This window comes from Trichechus manatus, unplaced genomic scaffold (genome assembly GCF_000243295.1).
Source record: "Trichechus manatus latirostris isolate Lorelei unplaced genomic scaffold, TriManLat1.0 scaffold00017, whole genome shotgun sequence".
Taxonomy (NCBI): domain Eukaryota; kingdom Metazoa; phylum Chordata; class Mammalia; order Sirenia; family Trichechidae; genus Trichechus; species Trichechus manatus.
In genome coordinates this window covers 6,860,393-6,881,865 of record NW_004443953.1, presented here as the reverse complement: position 1 = coordinate 6,881,865, position 21,473 = coordinate 6,860,393, and the positions used below count along the sequence as shown (strand labels likewise).

At 36.7% G+C, this 21,473-nt stretch overlaps 1 protein-coding gene across 4 annotated transcripts in view; it reads left to right on the top strand.

The window, feature by feature from the left end:
- The window catches only part of FBXL4 (F-box and leucine rich repeat protein 4), a 93,566-nt gene extending 77,991 nt beyond the window's left edge, over positions 1-15,575 (top strand). For 2 of the 4 annotated variants that reach the window (XM_004372410.1, XM_023727575.1), the window contains exons 8-9: positions 5,876-6,188; positions 14,176-14,689. In XM_004372410.1, coding sequence (XP_004372467.1) covers positions 5,876-6,188; positions 14,176-14,339 — 477 coding nt within the window. In that variant the 3' untranslated portion in view covers positions 14,340-14,689. Of the gene's footprint in view, positions 1-5,875; positions 6,189-14,175 lie in introns of all 4 variants that reach the window. The other 2 variants (XM_023727577.1, XM_023727576.1) reach the window with 2 other exon arrangements.
- The last annotated feature ends 5,898 nt before the right edge of the window (positions 15,576-21,473 follow it).

Sequence of the window (21,473 nt, the reverse complement as noted above, 5' to 3'; positions counted from 1 at the left end):
CTATGTCTGAGCAGGCGGGCTGTGTGTTCTTTGTTGTTTGCTCATCTTTAGGCAGGATACTTTTCACCTCCTTCTCCAGTTGGCAGGGTCAGTTGGTCAGATATGGTACAGCAGGGCAGGTCTAGCTGAAGAGGAGTTGCTTGGATGGGTTGTTTGTGGCACTTACTACAGCCACCAGGGCAGGCCAGTAATTAGTGCAGGTCAGGTTCTGGCGTGCCTGTACTTCTTGGTGGTGTGATGTTAAGCACACAGTGCAGGTAGGTAGGATGGAGCGGGGAGATTGTGATGTGTGGAGCTAAAATGGATATGGGAGAGAGGAGAGAGAAACAGGAGCCAAAAACATACAGACAAACAAAAAAGAGTACTAGGGGAGCTTGCTGTTGGAGTGGAGAGATGAGAGACTATGAAATGGAGAAAAACAAATAGGGGAAGAAGAAAAAGAAAAAGAAAAGAATGTATAAATAAAAATTAGAAAAAAGAAAAGAATATCTCCCAGGGATCCCACCGGTGTGGCTACGAGGTCTGGGGAAGTTGTTCCCGGGTGTTGAATTACTGCCCGGCTAGAAGGCATAGAGTTGTCTCTCAGTGCCAGGTATTCAGGGGACAGGAAGAGAAGGAAGGTATAGAGAGATGAGAAACTGAGTAATGAAGAAATACAAAAAGGGAAAAAGAAGGAAAAGAAAAAACAAACTTTAGAAAAAGAACAAGAAAAACCCCCAAAAAAACAGGAAAAAAAAAAAAACCCACGAAGAAAGAAATGCTCTCAGGGATCCTTCTGCGCATCTGTGCAGGCTGAAGGGGTAGGTCCCAAGCCACACAGCACTGCCCAGCCAGAAAAGGCTCCCAACTCAAGAAAAAAAGAAAACAAACAATTCAAAACAAACAAACAAAAGCTCCGGGATCCCATCAGCATGGCAGCTCGGACCGAGAAGCAGTTCCACACTCGAGCAGAGCTCCACAGCCCCTCAGGAAGAAGCAGAGATGGCACATGGAGCCAGGTATTTAAGTGAAAGGTGGGTGAGGTGGTGAGAGTTAAGGAAGAAATCAAAAGAAGTGGCAAAAAGCAACCCCAGCAGCCAACAAATGGCACTCAGGGAGTTGGCCTGTGTGGGCAGGTGGAATCCAAGCAGCCGGTGCTTCCTGGCCAAGAGACTGTGGCTGCAGGAAGCATAGGAGGCTAAGTGGGGGTGAAGAAGGGGTGGGGGGTGGGAAAGCGTATATCACTGATTACCGGTTATTCTGTCTCCTGCTGGAAGCTCTGTGAAGCTGCTTTCTTGTACCTCCTGTTTGCTGGTCTCTGATAGGAGTCCAAGATGGCGGATCCGTGTTGCATTAGCTGATAGGGGACCTGTGCATGTATGTCTCCTCGCTCTCTGTTCTCTGTCAGTTTCTTATTCCATTTGGTGCTTGGCTGAGTTCTTTATCTCTTCATTTGATGTTTTAGGGTTTCAGGATTGCTGTTTTCTCTGTTTGGCTTAGTTTTTCGGATCTTTGCTGTGGCAGGACAGCATGGTGCTTCTGCCTAGAACAGCATGTTGCCAGAAGTGGGAATGACGTTTCAAGGAATGGACGGCGAAGTTCAAAAATACTGCTAACATTGTTGTTACCACTACTGAAGTCATAATTAGGGCAGCACTGCATACTTGTCATAGAAATACTGGTCACAACAGTCCAGGGTTCACCAGAACAGTGAGACAGAGAGCTCTTGGTTGATAGTTTAATACTAGTTTACCTCTCAGCTTTTCTGTTGAGTAAAAGACAGATGACTCACTTGGTATTTTAGTTTTGAATCAAAATAGTAACAATTTTCAGATTTGTGATTTTTATGAAACTTTTGTCCACATAGAGTGCTTCGATGATTTTGCACAGTGATTATGACCTATCACATGTCTTCTCTGTCATTCTCCAAATGGCATATTTTTTCCGTATTGAATACGATGTTGATACTGAGTTAGTTGTGCCACTTTTTTTTCTGAAACTAATCTTTGCACCACAAGTGCCAGTTTGACGGATTTGCAGTGACAAGAACTTCTGAAGATAACTCTCCCATCAGTAGCAAACCTAGGTATTCTAGTCAGAGTCATAAATATTTTTGGTAGGACTCTTTGGAGAATTTCATTTTTCCTTGGATTGGAAAGAATTAAAAAAAAAATTTTCTTTTTTTCAGTAGTTGATCATCTCTTTGGTTTAAAGTTTTTTTTATCCACAGTAATAGAAAGCAGTGAAAGAATAGATAATAAAACTCAAAAGTAATCAGAACCTTGCTTTAACTATTCATTCCAACCTTCCACCAAATCTTTTAGCAAATTCGCAGGCAAGTATATTGGCTAGAATTAGGTTCAACAGCCATTGATCAAAATAACCCCAAATGACTGTGGCTTAAATATGATGGAAGTTTATTTCTCTTTCATATAAATGAAGCATTGGAGGTGAGTGGTTCAGGTTGAAAAGGTGGATCTACTCCCGAGAGTCTTCAGAGACCCAGACCTCTAGCTTGTTCCACCATCCTTGTTATTTTTGTTGGTTGTTGTCAAGTTGATTCTGACTCATGGTGACCCCATGCGTGCAGAGTAGAACTCCTCCTTAGGATTTTCAAGACCTTTCAGAAGCAGATCTGCAGGCTTGTCTTCCAAGGCCCTTTTGGATGGGTTCAAACTGCCAAACTTTTGGCTAGTAGTCAAGTGCTTAACCGTTTATACCACACAGGGACTCCTACCACCATCTCTAAGATCATAATATGACCTAATGGCTCAAAATAGAGCTCCAGGAAAGCAAGCAGTAGAGTATAAGAAAGAGAAAAGGACACTTAAGGACATTTTCTAGAAGTTGCATACCTTTTGAGGCTTATATCCTATCATCCAGCACTTGATCATATGATATAATTGATAGCACGGAAAGCTGAAGAATACAGTTTTTATTCTGGGTAGCCACCACGTGTTTACATAAAAATCAGAATAAAAGTTGTTGTAAGGTCCCGTCAAGTCAATTTTCGACTCATAGTAACCTCATGTGAAAGAGCAGAACTGCCCCATAGGGTTTTCTAGACTGTAATCTTTATGGAAGCAGATCGCTAGGTTTTTTCCTGCGGAGCTGCTAGATGGGTTCAAACTGCCAACCTTTCAGTTAGCAGTTGGTAGCTGAGTGCTCAACCATTGTGGCACCCATAAGTCACATTAATGAATTGAGCTTTGTATTTCTTTTCTACCCAGTTAGTCCCAGGAAAAGAGGAAAAACAATGAAGTAGCCCATTGGTAGGCTAAGAGAAAGGGAAATAAAGAACATACATAATACCCTAACTTAATAATCAGCGTCTAAGTCTGCGCTATACAATATGGTACCTACTGCTAGGCCATATGTGGTTGTTGAGCACTTGAAATGTAGCTAGTCCAAATTGAAATGTAAGGTAAGTGTAAAATATACACCAGATATTGAAGGCTTAGTACCAAAAAAATGTAATATATATCAATATTTTTATATTAATTACATTTGAAATAATGTTATGGGTGTTGGATTAAATAAAATATATTATTAAACTTATTTTTATCTGTATTTTTTTTACTTTTTAAATGACCAAGAAAATTTTAAATTACATACATAATTTGCATTTCTATTGGTTACTGCTCCTGAAAGTAATTTAAAGTTGGCTGAATTACAGAATTGTAAAGCCTAGTTTACATCTTCTTAAATTTCCTAGTAATTGTGTGATCCTGGTCAAGTCACCCAATTTCTTGGTGATAGTTCCTCTGTGACATATGTCATTTTCTTTTGTAATTAGTGATAATGAATGAGAAAATAAATGTGAAAAGTATCTAATCTCTGAGGGAAAAAAGAGTTCTGTGTAATTATGTGATTCAGAAGGGGATTGTAATTAGTAAGGGGGTGATATGTTGCCTTCAATCCAGTAAAAACTACTTGGTTTGATTCTTGTTTAACCAGCCCTGAATTTCTTTGTGCCTGGTATGTTTAATAATGCTGTGAACATTTCACAACAAAAACTCTTGAAGGAATTTCTCACTGTATATTATGCTGATAGAGAATTAGCCCATATGCCCCTGAGATTTCCCTGATACAAATTCAACACAATCAGAATCATGGGTTACAGAAAGATTTTAATTGCTTCTTTCTAAAGAAGCTAATTGGCTAAACTAACTATCAAAGCTACAGTTTTGTGTTGTCCAGGTATACTCACTTAAGTAGATAATTTTATTACCCCAAGCCTATTTCTCCTAGTCTTCTCTATGATGCCACCATACATTCACACAGTTGCTGAAGACCAAAAACTTAGGAAGTGTTGATTTTACCCTTTCCATCTTCGCTTCTGACACCAATTTAGATCCCCAAATCTTTCTGTATCTCCAATTCCATTGCTACCACCTTAATCCAAGCTCTCATCATCTCTCCTCTGAACTACTGCAGACCTCTTGCCTGGGCTTTTTCTTCCACTCTTAGCCACCACAGTCCATCCTCCAGACAGCGACCAGGGGGTTTTTGTTTTAATGTAAATCATATTATGTCACTCCTCTGCTTAAAACTCTCCATTAACTTCCTGTAGCACTTAAAATAAAAATCCAAACTCCTTCCAGGGCATAAATGGCCTGGCTCCTGCATAACTCTGTGCCCCCCTTGAGCCTGTCTTTCTCCCTCACCACCCTTGGGTCATACCGATCTTTTTTCTGTTCCTTAAATGCACCAAGTTCAGTCTTGCCTTTGCACTTGCTCTTCCTCTGCCTTCAGAACTTCTCTTGGCTGGCTCTGTGTTTTCATTCAGCTCTAGGGTTAAATGTTATCTCTTCAGAGAAGCCCTCTCTGGAGATGCCAACAACCACCACCCTTCCCTCAAATCCTGACACTGTTGGCTCTCACATCACCCTGTTTTATTATTTTCACACCACTTATCACTCTCTGGACTAATTTTGCTTATTTATTTGTCTGTATGTCTTTCCCCAGAATATGTGAATGAGGTCTTTATTTTTTTTTTTGGTTCACTGCTTTTCCCAACATCTGGATGGGTGTAGCACATAGTAGGTGCATTTAAAAAATTTGTTAAATAAATGAATTAACAAATGAAGAAGAGAAGGGAAATAATCAATGGAAAGGTTTACTATTTTGTTTCTACTTGACTTCTGGTGATAATTTTGACACCCACTTATAACAACATCAAATGAACTTCTTAGAAGAACCTATTTCTTTAAACAATGTTTCTTTAAATTTCTTTAAACAATGTTAAAGCATATAAAACCCAAGGACTGAAATGTTTAATCCTTTATTAGAAGACCTTTATCCTATGAGCATGAGATAAGTTATTGAGCCCTACTAATAACTGACAATGATTAATATAATCTAAATTATTTTATTATTGTATATTCAGTCCCCAAATGCCTCATTTAACCCAAAACTGCTATCCTTATTAATACTACGGATTTCTACATAGTGTTTGAGAGCCTACCAACTTGCACACCTTTGTCGGAGAGATTTTGTGTACCTACCAAAGTTTATTAATCATGTATAAAGTAGAAGAAATTAGGCCCCATCAGTGAGCAGCAGCAAGGTCAAAATAATAGGCATAAAAGAGCAATGCATAATCCTCAAATTCTTCATGAGAGACTGAGGGTTTCAGACTGCTTTGGGATTTAATTCATTAATGTGTTCTGTCTGGAGTTCTGTTAAATGGATATTTAAGTAAGTGATTACTTTTGCTGTTTTATGAAATAGAAGCAGATCTGTGAACATGCGTGGGCCAATGTGTATCAAGGAGAATGTGGTATGTTTACATGGAAGCAAACAATAGGAGATGATTAAGAATGTTCTAACTTGGTATAAACAGTTTGCATTTCTGAGCATAAAATGTAAGCAATTGGAATTGTTTCATTTCCAGATTGAGGACTATGATGTGATAGCTAGCATGATAGGAGCCAAGTGTAAAAAACTGCGGACCCTGGATCTGTGGCGATGTAAGAATATTACTGAGAATGGGATAGCAGAACTGGCTTCTGGGTGTCAGCTTCTGGAGGAGCTCGACCTCGGCTGGTGCCCTACTCTGCAGAGCAGCACCGGGTGCTTCGCCAGACTTGCACGCCAGCTTCCGAACTTGCAGAAACTCTTTCTTACGGCTAACAGGTCTGTGTGTGACACAGACATTGAAGAACTGGCGGGTAATTGTACCAGATTACAGCAACTGGACATACTAGGTAAGGATATGATATATAAATTAGATTTAAATCCTGTTTTCCTTAATACGAAACCTAATACCAGACTTTTTGCAAGGAAAAAAAAGACTTCTTGGATTCAATAAAAATGTTGCCTTTTTAAGACCGCTTGGTTCGATAGGAAACGTAAGATAGAGCGACTGATAGATAGTAATTACATGTATATTTAAGTAAACTAGGACTCGAAACACTGCCAGCACCAGTTTTCAATGTCGAATGCAGTATTAGTCAGTTGAAAATGCCTGACCTTGTTCACAACGTTGAGGACAATCACAAAATTTTATAATCTCTAAATAACTACTTTTTTTGGTCAGAAGAGTGAGAGTTTACACGAGTTGCATTCTCCATTTTTTTGAAGGACAAAACAGATGAAATTAATCCATTTGTTTAATGAATACAAGTTAGATAAGAAAAGCTTCTTGATGCTGAACTCTTGATTAAGTAGCAGTGTGAAATTGCCTTGCCGATAATCCTTGTTTTTAGGAATAGTTCTACCCCAAGGCAGATCTTTCGAAAACCTTTTTCCCGTTCTGGGATTTCATTTCTGTGTCCTTACTGCATTTATTAGCAAGAAAGCCTGTGAGATGTTGTGACTTTTTATGTTAGCCAGAGGACTTAGCAGTGCCACCGGCGTCATTGCCCGCACAATTGGTACTTTGTGATCCTGCAGGGCACTTGTACTGTGTCCTCTGGTGGTCTTTCAGTACTACCATGAAGTGCAAATAATTAGTCCAGGAAGTGCTTGTATATCCTTTCCTGTTTTTAAACATTCAGCAAAAGGAAAACCTGAAGACTTTCAACACCTGTGTTTGTGTTTTCAGTTACAATCTCTCCACAGTCCAGGTTTATGGTGCATTTGTGGATGCTGCTTACATATAGCTGCGTGTTACTCAGTCTACTTTTAGGCAGAAATTCTTGAGTACCTATTATATACACACTTTGGACTAGATACTTCATCTGTGTTATAATTTACTTAATCTTCACAGTTCAGGGAGTTGGATATTATTGTCCTTTCATAGATGAGGGCACTGAGATTCAGAAATACACCGGGAATAAGTGGTAGAGCAAAGGTTCATACCCAAGTTTTTTTGCTTCATGGTCAGTTCTCTTTTTTTGGATACACCACACCCGCTTACTGTGCTTATTTTTTCCCTTCCTACCCACTCTTCCCCCTTGAATTAGCCAAGACCTTTATAAGGTAAATATTTTGAAAAGTTCAGGGTGAATAAGGAAAGGGCCTTTTCAAATGGATCACCAATGGTAGCAAGCTTCACTTAAGAGGATGGTGCTATTGTTGGTTAAAATCTGTTTTATAACTATCCCCTCCAAAAAGAAAAAAAAAATCATACACTAGTTTTGAAGAGTAGCCAGTGTCTGAAAGAGATTCTGTAGCGCCACAAAGAAGTCAGTAACACTGATCCTAAAACAAATGCACATTTGTGGTAAACAGTGGGGTTGGTTGTTAGGGGGCCTTACTTTGAACTAGTAAATATATGAATTACTTTGCAGAGGCATAAAAGAAAAATATGTAAGAAGTATAATGATTTCTTTTTTAAAAATAATTTATTGTTGTTGAGCATATACAGAACAAAAATATATACCAATTCAAGTTTCTACATGTACAAATTCAGTGACATTGATTACGTTCTTCTAGTTGTGCAACCATTCTCACCCTCCTTTTCTGAGTTGTTTCTCCCCCATGAACATAAACTCACTGCCCCCTAAGGTTCCTATCTAATCTTTCAAATTGTTGTCAGTTTCATCCCCTATAGATAGATCTTAAAAGAGCATAATGCTCAAGGCAGACATTCTTTACTAGTTAAGCTGAACTATTGTTTGGTTTTAAGAAGACTTCAGGGAATATTTTTTGTTTAAGGATTAAAGATTATTTTAGGGCAGTAGTTTCAGGGGTTCATCCAGCCTCCATGGCTCCAGAAAATCTGCATTCCATGAGAATTTGATATTCTGGTCTTCATTTTCCCCCTTTCTGAATTTCGTGATTCATCTGTAGAATCTTTGATCAAATATTCAGTAATAGTAGCCGGACACCATCGAGTTTTTCTGGTCTCATGGTAAAGGAGGCAGTTGTTCATGGAGGCTGTGGGTCACACATTCCATTTTCTCCTCCTATTCCTGACTCTCCTTCTTCCTCTGTTGCTCCAGGCAAATATAGACCGATTATCGTGCCTTGGATGACCGCTTGCAAGCTTTTAAGACCCCAGGAACTATGCATCAAACTAGGAGGTAGAACAGAAGCATTAAATACATCATTAGGCCAGTTAACTGGGATGTCCCATGAAACTATGACCCTAAACCTCCAAACCAAGGAATCAAATCCACAAAGTGTTTGGTTGTACATAAGCAGCTGAGGCAGCTACCCCCTTTTTTTTTTGTCATTGTAAATATATTTATCAAACAACTTTTTATAGATGTACAACTTATTGACAGCAATTACATTAATTGGCTATGCAAACCTACCCTTAATCTGTGCAGTTTTTCCATCACTAAACTAAAACTCAGTACTCTATAAGCAATAACTCTCCCTTCCCTCCTCCCTCCCACCCCTAGTAACCAGTAATAAAACGTTGGTCTCTATATATTTGCCTGTACTTGTCTTTTTGTATAAGTGAGATCATACAATATTTGTCCTTGTGTAATTGACTTATTTCAGCATAATGTTTTCAAGCTCCATCCATGTTATAGAATGTATCAAGACTTCATTTCTCTTACTGGCTAAGTAGTATTCCATTGTATGTATGTACAACATTTTGTTTATCCATTCATCCGTTGGTGGGCATTCGGGTTATTTTCATCTTTTGGCTATTGTGAATAGTGCTACAGTGAACATTGATGTACAAGTATCTGTTTGAGTCTCTACTTTCAAGTCTTTTGGGTATATACCTAGGAGTGGAATTCACTGGGTCATATGGTAGTTCTATTTTTAGTTTTTTGAGGAACCACTACACTGTTTGCCACAAGATCTATACCATTTTGCATTCCTACCAGCAATGGATAAGGGTTCCAATCTCCCCATATCCTTGCCAACATTTGTTATTTTCTGGTTTTTTTTTTAAGCCATCCTAATGGGAGTGAAATGGTATCTCATTGTGGTTATGATTTGCATCTCTTTGATGGCTAGTGACATTGATCATCTCTTCATGTGTTTGGTGGCCATTTGAATATCCTCTTTAGTGAAATGTCTGTTCAAGTCCTTTGCCCATTTTGATTGGGTTAATTTTATTTTTGTTTGTTGTCAAAGTTTTATATTTTGGTTATTAGATTCTTATTGGATATAAGGTTTCCGAAGATATTCTCCCAGTTGGTAGCTTGTCTTTTCACCTTTTTGGTAAAGTCTTTTGATGAACAAACGTTTTTAATTTTTATGATGTCCCATTTATTTTGTCTTTTGCTGTTTGTGCTTTTGTTATTGTGTTAGATAATCCATTGTTAAACGTTAGGCCTGACAGCATTGCCCCTGTAGTTACTTCTAAGAATTTTATGTTTTTTGTTTTCATGTTTAGGTCCTTAGTCCGTTTTGAATTGGTTTTCATGTTTGGTGTGAGGTATTGATCCTGTTTCATTTTCCTGCATGTAGAAATCTAGTTTTCCCAGCACGATTTATTGAAGAAACCCTTCTTTCCCCCATTGAATGGACTTGGCACCCTTGTAAAAAATCAGTTGACCATACATGTGTGGGTTTATTTCTGGACTCTGAGTTCTATTCCATTGGTCTGTGTGTCTTGTTATACCGGCACCAGGCTGTTTTGATTACTGTAGCTGTATAATATGTTTTAAAATCACAAAGTGTGAGTCCTTGTGCTTTGTTCTTCTCTTTCAACATTGCTTTAGCTATTTGGGACCTCTTGCCACTCCATTTAAAGTTGAGGATTGGTTTTTCCATTTCTGTAAAGAAGACTATTGAAATTTTAATCGGGATTGCATTGAATCTATAAATGGTTTTGGGAAGTATTGACATCTTAACAATATTAAGTCTTCCAGTCCATGAACACGGAACATCTTTCCATTTATTTAAGTCTTCTTTAATTTCTTTAGCAGTGTTTTATAATTTTCTTTGTATAAGTCTTGCACATCCCTGCTTAGATTTATTCCTAGGTATTTTATTCTCTTAGATGCTATTGTAAAGGGAATCATTTCCCTAATTTCGCTTTCAGATTTCTCATTGCTGGTGTATAGAAACCCAACTGATTTTTGTTTGTTGACGTTGTACCCTGTGACTTTGCTAAATTCCTCTATTAGCTCTAGAAGTTTTCTTGCAGGCTCTTTGGGATTTTGTATATATAGGATCATGTCATCTGCAAATAGAGATAATTTTACTCTTTCTTTTCCAATCTGGATACCTTTTATTTCTTTTTCTTGTCTTATTGCTCTGGCTAGGACTTCTAATACAATATTGGCTACAAGTGGTGAGAGCAGACATCCTTGTCTTGATAACAACTTTTTTTTTTTTAAATATTTGTAACTTTCATGAGCATAAGAGGAAGGCAGTGTCGTTATCTATTACACCATAACTATGTATCATTGGAAGACAGTTGTGCAAATACATTGAAACCTCACATTTCAACTATAAAGAGCACAGTGAATATCAATAGTAATCAGTAATTATTAATAAATAATAAACAGAAAATTTACTGTGTTATATACTGTTCTCAGCATATATTAACTGATTTAACTCTCATAACAACTTTATAAGGTAGTTATCATTTTAGCGAGAGATGAGGAAACTGAGGCTCAAAACAAGTTAAGTGACTTGCTCAGGTTCTCACAACTAATAATGGTGGAATCTAGATTTGAACCAGTTTATGATCGTAACCACTATGCTATATTTCTTTATTTAATATTTTTATTGTTGATTTTTGGTTTCCTTTCATCCGTAAGTATTAGAATCCTTCCCTCTCCCCTGCTCCTTTTTAAAGATTCTTGTCAAGCCAAGATGATAGTCATTATTTTACTTGTCACTTTGTGATTAGAACATATGACTGATAAGTGGTATACCTTTTTCATACTGAAAATACTTATTGATCCTCAGTATAAAGCTAAGTAAGATACAGTCTGTACCTTCAGAGTTTATAATATGACAAGAAGGAGTAAAACAAATATACAGATAGCTGTAATGCAAGCCAGAGGCAAGTCCATTTTAATGAGACTCAGAGAAAACAGAGAACCTATATGATTAGAGAAATAAGGAAAAGCTTTATTTAAAGGGTTAACAAATATTTGAAAGAGATTCTTGAAAAGTGAATAGCAGAACGCATTTTATGCAAAAGGAATAGCATGAAACAAAAGCATAGAAGTTGAAAATACAGAATATCTTCAGAGAATAAGCAGTTTAATTTGACTTAGGCAATATAATGGAGGTTTTCATGGAGAGTTTTGAATACCAGAGTGAGGAATCTGTACAAAATTAAATAAGGAAGAGCTATTATAGGATTTTAATTAGGAAAATGAGTTATAGATTCAAAATCATGTTCCAGGAATATTAATCTGGAAAAAAGTAACAGGTGAATTGGAGAAGGAGGAGATCAAAATCAGAGAGATTAACTGCAATAATCATGTAATGAGGGTCTAAACCAGGATGATAGTCTTGGGAAATTAACCGTCCATCTCTTCATTCTTTCATTCATTACACATTTATTGAGCATATAGTGTGTCAAGGTTTGTTTTAAGCACTGGAGATACAATAGTGAACAAGACATATATGGCTCCTGCCCTGAAGGAGCATGCTGACTCTGAAAACATAGCTGTGTGATAAGTGGATAACAAAATAAAAACACACAATGGTCTAGAAGCATAGGACAGGGGACCCTAGCCTAGTTAACTTTAAATCTCCTGACTTCCTTCTCTGGCATTCTCTTAAGTTTTGGGGACTCCTAATGTATCAGGAAACTCAAAATCTAATGAGCAAGACTGGCAAATAGAAAACATGATCACAACCCTAGGTGAAAAAACACCTAGTTCTGATCTTCTAAAACTGAAGCCCCCTTGAGATAACTTAAACAAACAAACAAAAAATACATACCAGTGTGTGTGTATGTAATGAAGATGCAGGTGTATCTCCTAGATCCCATGAATAGGAGCTATGGTCAGGCTTCAGGAGAGACTGGAAAACCATCAAAAGGCAAGGAAGCTTTCTTTTTTATTCCTTTTTCTATCCTGCATGTTCAAGCACCCCACCCTAACCCCCACCCTCTGCTGCTGTATATTCACAAAGATATTTATGTCTGCTTTTCTCATCATTCTGGCCACTACTGCTTCTTTGGATGTACGCGGCCAAATATAACAGCCACAATCCAGCCTTATACATCTTTCATTCAGGGAATCTGTGGACACTGAAGGCTTCACTGAGTCCCAATCTTAAATTCCCAAGAAAGTCTGGATTGGTTTGTCTGTCACAGCCAGGATAGCAGTACAGATACAGCTTCTAGAGCCCTTGGTAGAGAGGAGAGTAGAGAGGAATTCTCAGGGGGAAAAGACATAGATTGACATTTCAGAACTTTTAATGTCCCTTCTGGTTGATATGTATATGTAATACAATCGTGGTTAGAGCAAGGTATGTTTTATAACAAATGACACTTTAGAATAAGGTAATATTTAGTATTTATTAAGTGCCTACCATGTATTAAGTGCTTTACATATTTATATAATTTAGTTTCCAACTGAATATTCCATGATCACTTTAAACGTAACACAGTTAAATAGAATTCAAGGAGCCCTGGTGATGCAGTGGTTAAGCACTAGGCTGCTAACCAAAAGGTCAGTGGTTTGAGCCCACTAGCCACTCCACAGGAGAAATATTTGGCAGTATGCTTCTGTAAAGATTACAGCCTTTCTTTTAAGAACTATCTATATGGAATCAAATGACAACAGCAACTCGAAAGATTAGATAGGAACCTTAGGGGGCAGTGAATTTATGTTAACGGGGGAGGAACAACTCAGAAAAAGAGGGTGAGAATGGTTGCACAACTCGAAGAATATAATCACCGTCACTGAATGGTACATGTAGAAACTGTTGAATTGGTGTATGTTTTGCTGTGTATATTGTCAACAACAACAACAGAATTTTAAAAATAAAAAATATGTTTTAAAAAGATTACAGCCTTGGAAATTCTGTGGGGCAGTTCTCTGTCTCATAGGGTCACTCTGAATTGGAATCAACACAACGGCAACAGGTTTTGGTTTAAACAGAACTCATCATCCATCATCTGTCTTCCAGTAGTATCATTTTATACCCATCACTACTGTAAAACTCATCAAATTATATTGTTGATATTTACTTTCAGCTCTGGTCAGTGAGTTCCTTAAGGCAGACATCTGTATTATTCATCTTTGTGTCTACAGTGCCTAAAACAGAAGCTTCTACAAGGCAGTTGCTCCGTAATTGCATTGAGCGTAATTAGAGGTTGAATCATTGTAAGCCTTACTGTCTTATTTGACCCATGGATTAAGGAAAATGAGATGTGAAAACAGTTTGAATAGGTTAATGCAAATAGGAAAGTCTGGAGAAGCTGATTTGAAGGGGTAAGATGTAGGAATGAAGATAGTGGGTAAGGTATTGACAAGATTCAGGTCCTAGATACCAAACTGGCTGGGAAAATTTAGGTGTTTTTTGTTTGTTTACAAAACCATTTCAGTGGGAAGTATTTTATTGAGAAAAAAAAAGTTTTTAATTTCCAAAAGGGAATTTATTTGAAGTGTATTTTGAATAATAAACAGAAAACAAACCCGTTGCTGACTAGTCAATTCCAACTCATAGTAACCCTATAGGACAGAGTAGAACTGCCCCATAGGGTTTCCAAGGAGCGGCTGGTGGATTCGAACTGCTGACCTTTTGGTTAGCAGCCAAACACTTAACCACTGTGCCACCAGGGCTCCAATAAATAATAAAGGAACTCTTTATTAGGACATTATATGAATGTATACTTAAGGAGTTTTGTTTTGTTTTTTTAAACAGGAACAAGAATGGTAAGTCTGGCATCTTTAAGAAAACTCCTGGAATCTTGTAAAGATCTTTCCTTACTTGATGTGTCCTTCTGTTCACAGATTGATAACAGAGCTGTGCTAGAACTGAATGCTAGCTTTCCAAAAGTGTTCATAAAAAAGAGCTTTACTCAGTGACTTAATATATGTTCTGTAATAAAACTAATGTGGTTTTGTAGGGTTTTATTTTGGGATTGGTTTTGTTATTTTGCTTTGGTTAGTTTGTATAGTGGTGGGAATCAAGACATTTGAAGATTTTAAAGAAAAATATCAAATTGTCCATTAAATCAAGTAACGTGTTTTTACAAAATATGGCAAGCACTTTACTTCAAGAGTATGTGAGTGGCTGATAATGTTTTTACTGTATATTAATCAGTGATAATATGCTTTAGTCAATAATTACATGTTTAATAAAAGTAATATGGAAACATTTTAACTTATTTTTAAAGGAACACTTTGAACAATAAAGTATGATATTTATGCAAAAATAAAATGAATTTTCACACTTCCATGTGAAGAATATTATTTTATTTATTCTTATTACGTGGCTGGAGTTTTGTTTGATATGTACAAAATTGTCAGAACTGGTTGGAGAAAGGGACTTATTTTTTAAACTGATGCATTTGTTGTCGCAAAGTATGTATTTCTCTTTTTTTTTTAAGTAGAGGGCTGTCTTAGAGTATATCTTTAATGATACAATAGGTACATAGAGAAACTCTAAGTGAATTTATGGCAGAAACAAAGAAAAAGGGGAACGACTTGCTTTTTCTGCCATTGTGGTATTGGTGTCAAATGCTTATTGTCATATAGCTTATAATGTACAAGAGAACAACCCAAAGTAGGCTGCTGCTTAGTGCACTGGATTATGTTGAATTGTGCTCTATCTGTTTATCATCTAAAACCCATCAACAACAAACAGAAAAAATGTTTCTGCAATTCTTCCTTAAATTCATTACTTAACTGGTATAAAAAATGAAACACTTATTTTTTTTGGTAGAATACACTCAATCATGAATTACTTTACAATAACTGTTCAACTTGAAAATGTTTCATTTTTTTCACTTCTATAGATTTATCTATTTCGCTACTGGCTAATACCAATATAAAAATACGAGCATAATCAAGAACAAAAGGTAAACTACTAAATGAAATAGTTTTCCAGCTGTTAAATAGATGCCTTAAAAATTTGCTGGAGGGAAAGATTTAAGGCTTCTGAATTCAACATGAATTTTATTTATATGTATTTTCTTCTGTCCCCTGGTACCTTAATGATTAAAAATCAGCTACAATAGGAAAAAAAAATTGTTTTGTTAAATAGTGAATTGATTTAGCTCTACTACTAAGGAAGTAGACAGAAGATATTTTGTGTCATGAAAAGGCAGGGCTATTTTGAATAGCAAACTTATATTAAGTTTGTAGTGTAACAAAATTCATTTTGCCACTTGGGGCAAGATGTTACAGTCCAACAGCTACATGCCCTAGAGTGATCCTGTAGAATTGTGCTGTCCAATACAGTAGACAGTAGCCATGTGTGGCTATTTTATTTTAATTAACTGAAATTTAATTAAAAATTCAGTTCCTCAGTTGCACTAGCCACATCTCAGGTGTTCAGTGGTCACATGAGGTTAGTGGTTATCATATCGGACAGCACAGATGTAGAACATTTCTATTATCACAGAAGGTTCTATTGGACAGCACTACTCTAGAATTTTTTGTTTTATGTGTTCTTTTTTTTAAGAAAACACATTTAATCTAAAAATTAACACAGTTAAAATGTATCTGTAGGCAGTTTTTGAGGGCATTCTCAACAACATGTATATGAAAGCTTTTTCCTCCCAAAGTTTTTAAGCTAATGAATTTATCCATGTGGCAAATAGTAGGCACTCAGTAAATATTTATTGAATGAATAGAATATATTATTGAGTTAAGCCATATAATATGTCAAATTTTTAAATGTGTTATAAATTATTACCAGTAGTACTGTGTTTAATATAAAGAATGTAATATTGTGATATTTAAAATATTAAAAGATTATCACAATCTTTACCCCTGGTATTCCCCACCCTGTCATCTCTTTGATGAAGGAAGCAAGCGGTAACTAGCAAAGGGCTTGAGTGTCCTTCATTGTCATCTTTATGCACTTAGATGTTCTTTTCATCCACGAATGTGTATAAACATTTAAATGCTGTCTTATTCAGTGGACCTTTTAGGAGTATGAGATGCATAAGTTGACTGTCAGCTCTGTGAGATAGTACTTTTATCATAAATAGCAGCTAACAGTAAGTTAATGCTTACTTTGTGCTAGGCTTACTTTGTTTTAGGTGCTTTTACTACCATTGTTGATTCCGACTCATGGCCACCTCATGTGTGCAGAGTAGAACTGCTCCATAAGGTTTTCAAGGCTATGATCTTTTGGAAGCAGATTGACAGGCCTGTCTTTCGAGGTGTCTCTGGGTGGGTTTGAACTGCCATCCTTTTGGTTAGTAATCCAGCACTTAACCATTTGTACTACCCAGGGACTCCATTACTGCCTGTATTTACAGATGAGGAAACTGAGGCAAAGTAAGTTTAAGAAATGTACACATAGCTGCCAGTAACTGAGGTGATCTGACTTTAAAGGCAGTGCATCCAGTCTATTTTTTAAGTATCCAGGGTGGCTTTGGTTCTAGAGCAGAGAGGTCAGTGAACTTTTTTTCTCTGAAGGACCAGGTAGTAAATATTTTAGGCTGTGCAGGCTGACAGGAAGAATATTTAGGATATTACATAGTTGTATAAATAGAAAGAAAACAAATTGCCACAAATTTTTATTGACAAAATTGAAAATATAATAATAATCATTGAGAACAATTTTTGCTCCTCTAATAATGAAAAAACCAAAAAAATCCATTGCCATTGAGTCAATTTCAACTCATAGTGACCCTATACAGAGTAGAACTGCCCCATAGGGTTTCCAGAGAGTAGCTGGTGGATTCAGACTGCTGACCTTTGGTTAGCAGCCAAGCTCTTAACCACTGTGCCACCAGGGCTCCTTTCTTACTGATAAGGTATTGCCAAATGTGTATATTAATCTACAAGAATATGATTTCAATTGAGCATGTTCATCACTTGGAAGGGATTGATAGAATTTTATAAGATTTCTTTCTTTGAATTTTTCCCGTTTTTTAGCATGTTATTACATTGCAGATTTTCACTTCCAGTTGAAGGTCAGGTGGAAGCTCCTCAATTGCAAGGTTAAGTGGATTTCGAAAAATGGAAATTTCTTTTGCACTTGTTTCAAGGTTCCAAAAACTGCTGCTGTAACTGTAGTTTAAGCTCAGAAAATATATCTGCTGCAAATTTATGTGGGAGTGGCTATCTTGTTTCACGTTTCAATAGCATAGGACGTGTATAAAGCAACCTGATGTTAAACTTGTGATTCAAACTTAAGTGTGTTTCACATGTAAACACGTTTTGCCTTGTAAGTTTTGGTTGAATTCACTACAAAAGATGATCAAGCCTGTAGCAAAAGTTTCCAGAGCTGTTCAGTGTTTGGTAGTAGTGGCTCAGAGCACTTCTTCTCATTCAGAAAATTTTGAATATTGGCCTTGAGCTAAAAAAAAATCACAATAAAACTACCACTGCTTGACCAACGAACCCGCTCTCTGGTAGGGCAAATCCAGACATTCAGCTTCTATATCTGACAAAAGATAATGGAATTGATGATAGCAAATGAAGTTCCCTGTTGACATTACTGGTTCAGTAACACAAGATCGAGTCAAATATATTCTGCAAAGTACCTGCTGATGAATAATACAGAAAATAACCATAGGCTTAAATACCTTACATTTTTACAAGCTTTATAAATTTGACCAACTAAAAGTTTTGTTGTTGTTCTGCACATATTTTTGCCACTATCAGTTGTAACAGTTGTAACACATCTTAGCAGATTCTACTTCAGGTTGTACTAAAATCATGTTTTCTCTACTTCTTAGAAAGTATTCTCACCTTTTATTGTTCCACACAGACTACTTAACAGAGGCTAACTCTGCAGTCACTTCAAATTCGGCATTGACTCATCAGATAAACAACTGCTGAGCAGTATCAGTAACATCTGTTGACTCACAAGAGCCAAGGAAAACCACTCAAAATCATTTGCCTTGTTTTTTATTGAATATTGATGTTGTTCTCAGTGCTCTCAATTCTTCAAGCAACTATTCTTGCCAAATGGCTAATAGTCTTAAACAAGTTTGTTTACTCTGGACACATTTCTTCAGCTGCTGCAATCAAACGCAATTAACTCATCATCGGTAAAAGGCTTTTCCTTGCTTGGCTAACAAATGAGCCACTTAGAAACTTGCTTTGGCCTCAACTTTATTTTCATTTTTGTAAAGAAATTCTGCTGTAATGAGATATATTGGTTTAAATTTTCTAATTTTTCTGGCCGCTCCATTCCTGTGAATTAAGAATATAGTGATGAGTGCTTAGTCTGGTAATTTTAACATATACCGTATTTTTATGCAAATAATACATGCCTTCTACATTTGCCAACCACACCCTCCCTCCATGTGATATTTTCATAAGCGTGCTATGCTAATTTTTTTTATAGCAGCATGTAAAAAAATTGGCACAGTGGCACGTAAATACCTCTCTGAGGGAGGGTGCAGTTGGCAAACAAACATAAAAGGCACACCTTATTTGAGTAAAAATACAGTATATTATTATTTTAGAACAGCAGTGGGGTCTCCATGAGTTGGAATTGACTCTTGAGGGTAACTGACAACAACAACAGTGTCATTGCATGTTAAACATAATGCTTTGTCATTTAATTCAATAACAAAATAATCCATATTCCACTGTGACTTAAAAGCATAACATTTGAAGTCTATATTTTTTCTACTTGTTTTGACATTATAGGTATGCATTGGTGATAAAAATATAAAATATTGTGGTATGGTGATATGCGTGGCACTCCAGATGTTGTTGAGTTGTAACTATATCAGTGTAATTTGTAATGTGTCAAGCAGCAGTGCAAAATCGTGAAAGCGCCACATAGGTCTCTGTTGCAACTACTCAACTCTGCCATTGTAGTGTGAAAGTAACCATAGACAAGATGTGAATGGATGAGTATGGCTATGTGCCAATAGTACTTTATTTATGGATACTGAAAGTTGAATTTCACATGTCAGAAAATAGTTCTCTTCTTTTGATTTAATGTTTTTTCAGCCATTAAAAAACTGTAAAAACCATTCTTAGCTCACAGGCTGTACAAAAACAAGGAGCAGGCTGGATTTGGCTTATGGAAACCTGTTTTAGGAAATTCTCAGAACAGACAGTAAACCCAGGTTTGCCTATTCCTTATTTTATAAACCATGCTGAAACTTGTCTCAGCCTTTATCTTGCTCATTTCACTCTTTGGATTTGAAAATAAAGACCAGTATTTTATTGACTTAGAGATAACGAACGTGTTTACCATAACAAGAGAATTTATGTAGACTGTATTTGTTCATTAAACTTTGAAGTCAAATGACCCATTGTTATTAGCATTGCCAACTGACTTAAATTTTTATAGAATTATCTTAGCATTTTGCTAAGGGAAATTACTTTCCCAGTGACTAGTAATAGATAAATATATGTCTCTGACCCTGGTTGAGAGCATAATTAGAGCACCCTCTCAATTTAAATTGCCTCTGGAATAAGATCCTAGAAACATATGTATAACAAAACATTTAGACAGTTAATATTCTTCCTTTCCTGTGGAGTGATTAATCATGAGGTTGTATGTAGCAAATGGGGCCAAAAGGTTCGGCAGTTAACCAAAAGGTCGGCAGTTCAAATCCACCAGCTGCTCCTTGGAAACCCTATGGGGCAGTTCTGCTCTGTACTGTAGGGTCAACTGTGAGTTGGAATCAACTCGCCAGCAACAGTTTTTTTTTTTTGTTTTTTGTTTTTAGAAGCGTGTGAGTAGAACTGTGTTGCCAAAGCATCATCAGTTCTCATTTCCTCAGTACGGTCAGTCCTTCTGAACCTCTATAACAAGCCGTTAGTTTCAGTTTTAACTCTAACCTTAAGTCTTCCCTCATAATCGAATTGGGCCATCTGTTTCTTAATGTTTTAAGCACTAAAATACCAAATGTTAAAGAAGGTGAATTTCTTAAGCCTAGCGGTACACTGATGAATATTTAACCACCAGCTCTCAGTGTGGGGAAGGGGCCAGGAGAGAATCCCTGATTTGTAGTGTTTTCTAATTCCTCTGGTGTAAATACTCCCACCATGGCTGATTTCAAGCTGTCATTGTGAAATCACTCCAAACTGGGTTGTGAACAGATGTACACACTTTGCTCTTTTGAATTTGTGCAAACTGGCTCTAGCTCACACTGCCAAATTAGGTTATTAAGCATTGATCTCATAGTTTCTGAAAAATAGGCCTAAGAAGCTATAGCTAGCTTTCCCCCAGAGGTGGTATTATCTGTAGTCAAGTAGTGCTTCAAAATCTATGAAATTTCCTCCTTGCCGTTGAATACTTTGCAAGACTAAAATTAAAAGAAATTTTCCTAAACTTATGTCCAATCATCATTAGTAAGAGAATTAAGAATATTAATAAGAAAAACTTTGAAAAAATTATAAGGAGAAGCAAATTATTTTTGCTGATGTAAATTTGACATCGGTCATATAAACTGAGACAGCATTGTGTGTTTGTGGGATTATAATTTCAAAAATATATTTCCTTGGACCTTAAAAATTATATCCCCAGATAAATTGTGACATTTACTTTCTGCATGTTGGTGCAGTTTTACATTATGAAATGGTCATGTAGATTCATTACACCTATTTTCCAAACACAAATGACCATAATTCAAATATGTACCTATCATATGCCAAGCTCTAAACTGCATAAAAGTATTCTATCACTACTGTATATGCAGGCACATTGATATTTAAATATTTTTATAACAAAGTTTCTTGGTTTAGGAAGCTTAGAATTTTTACTTTTGAGATATTTCTGATTCAGGTAACATATTTTTGGTGTAAATTTGGCAGCATTGATGTATTAGCTTTTATTAGGCTATAATAAGTAACAGTCTCACAAATTTCAGTGGCTTTCAACAACATATATTTCTCAATTGTGCAGCATGTTGGCGACTAGGGGTTTGTTGCTATGCCTCTGCTCCAGGAGGCGGTACAGGTTCAGTTCTCCTCCACCCAGCCTGAAAGCTCAGGTCCCTGGAATGCCCTTTTCTCATAGTAGAGGGCACTGAAACGAGAGCTGGCAGGCGCAGGACGTGCCTCTAAAAG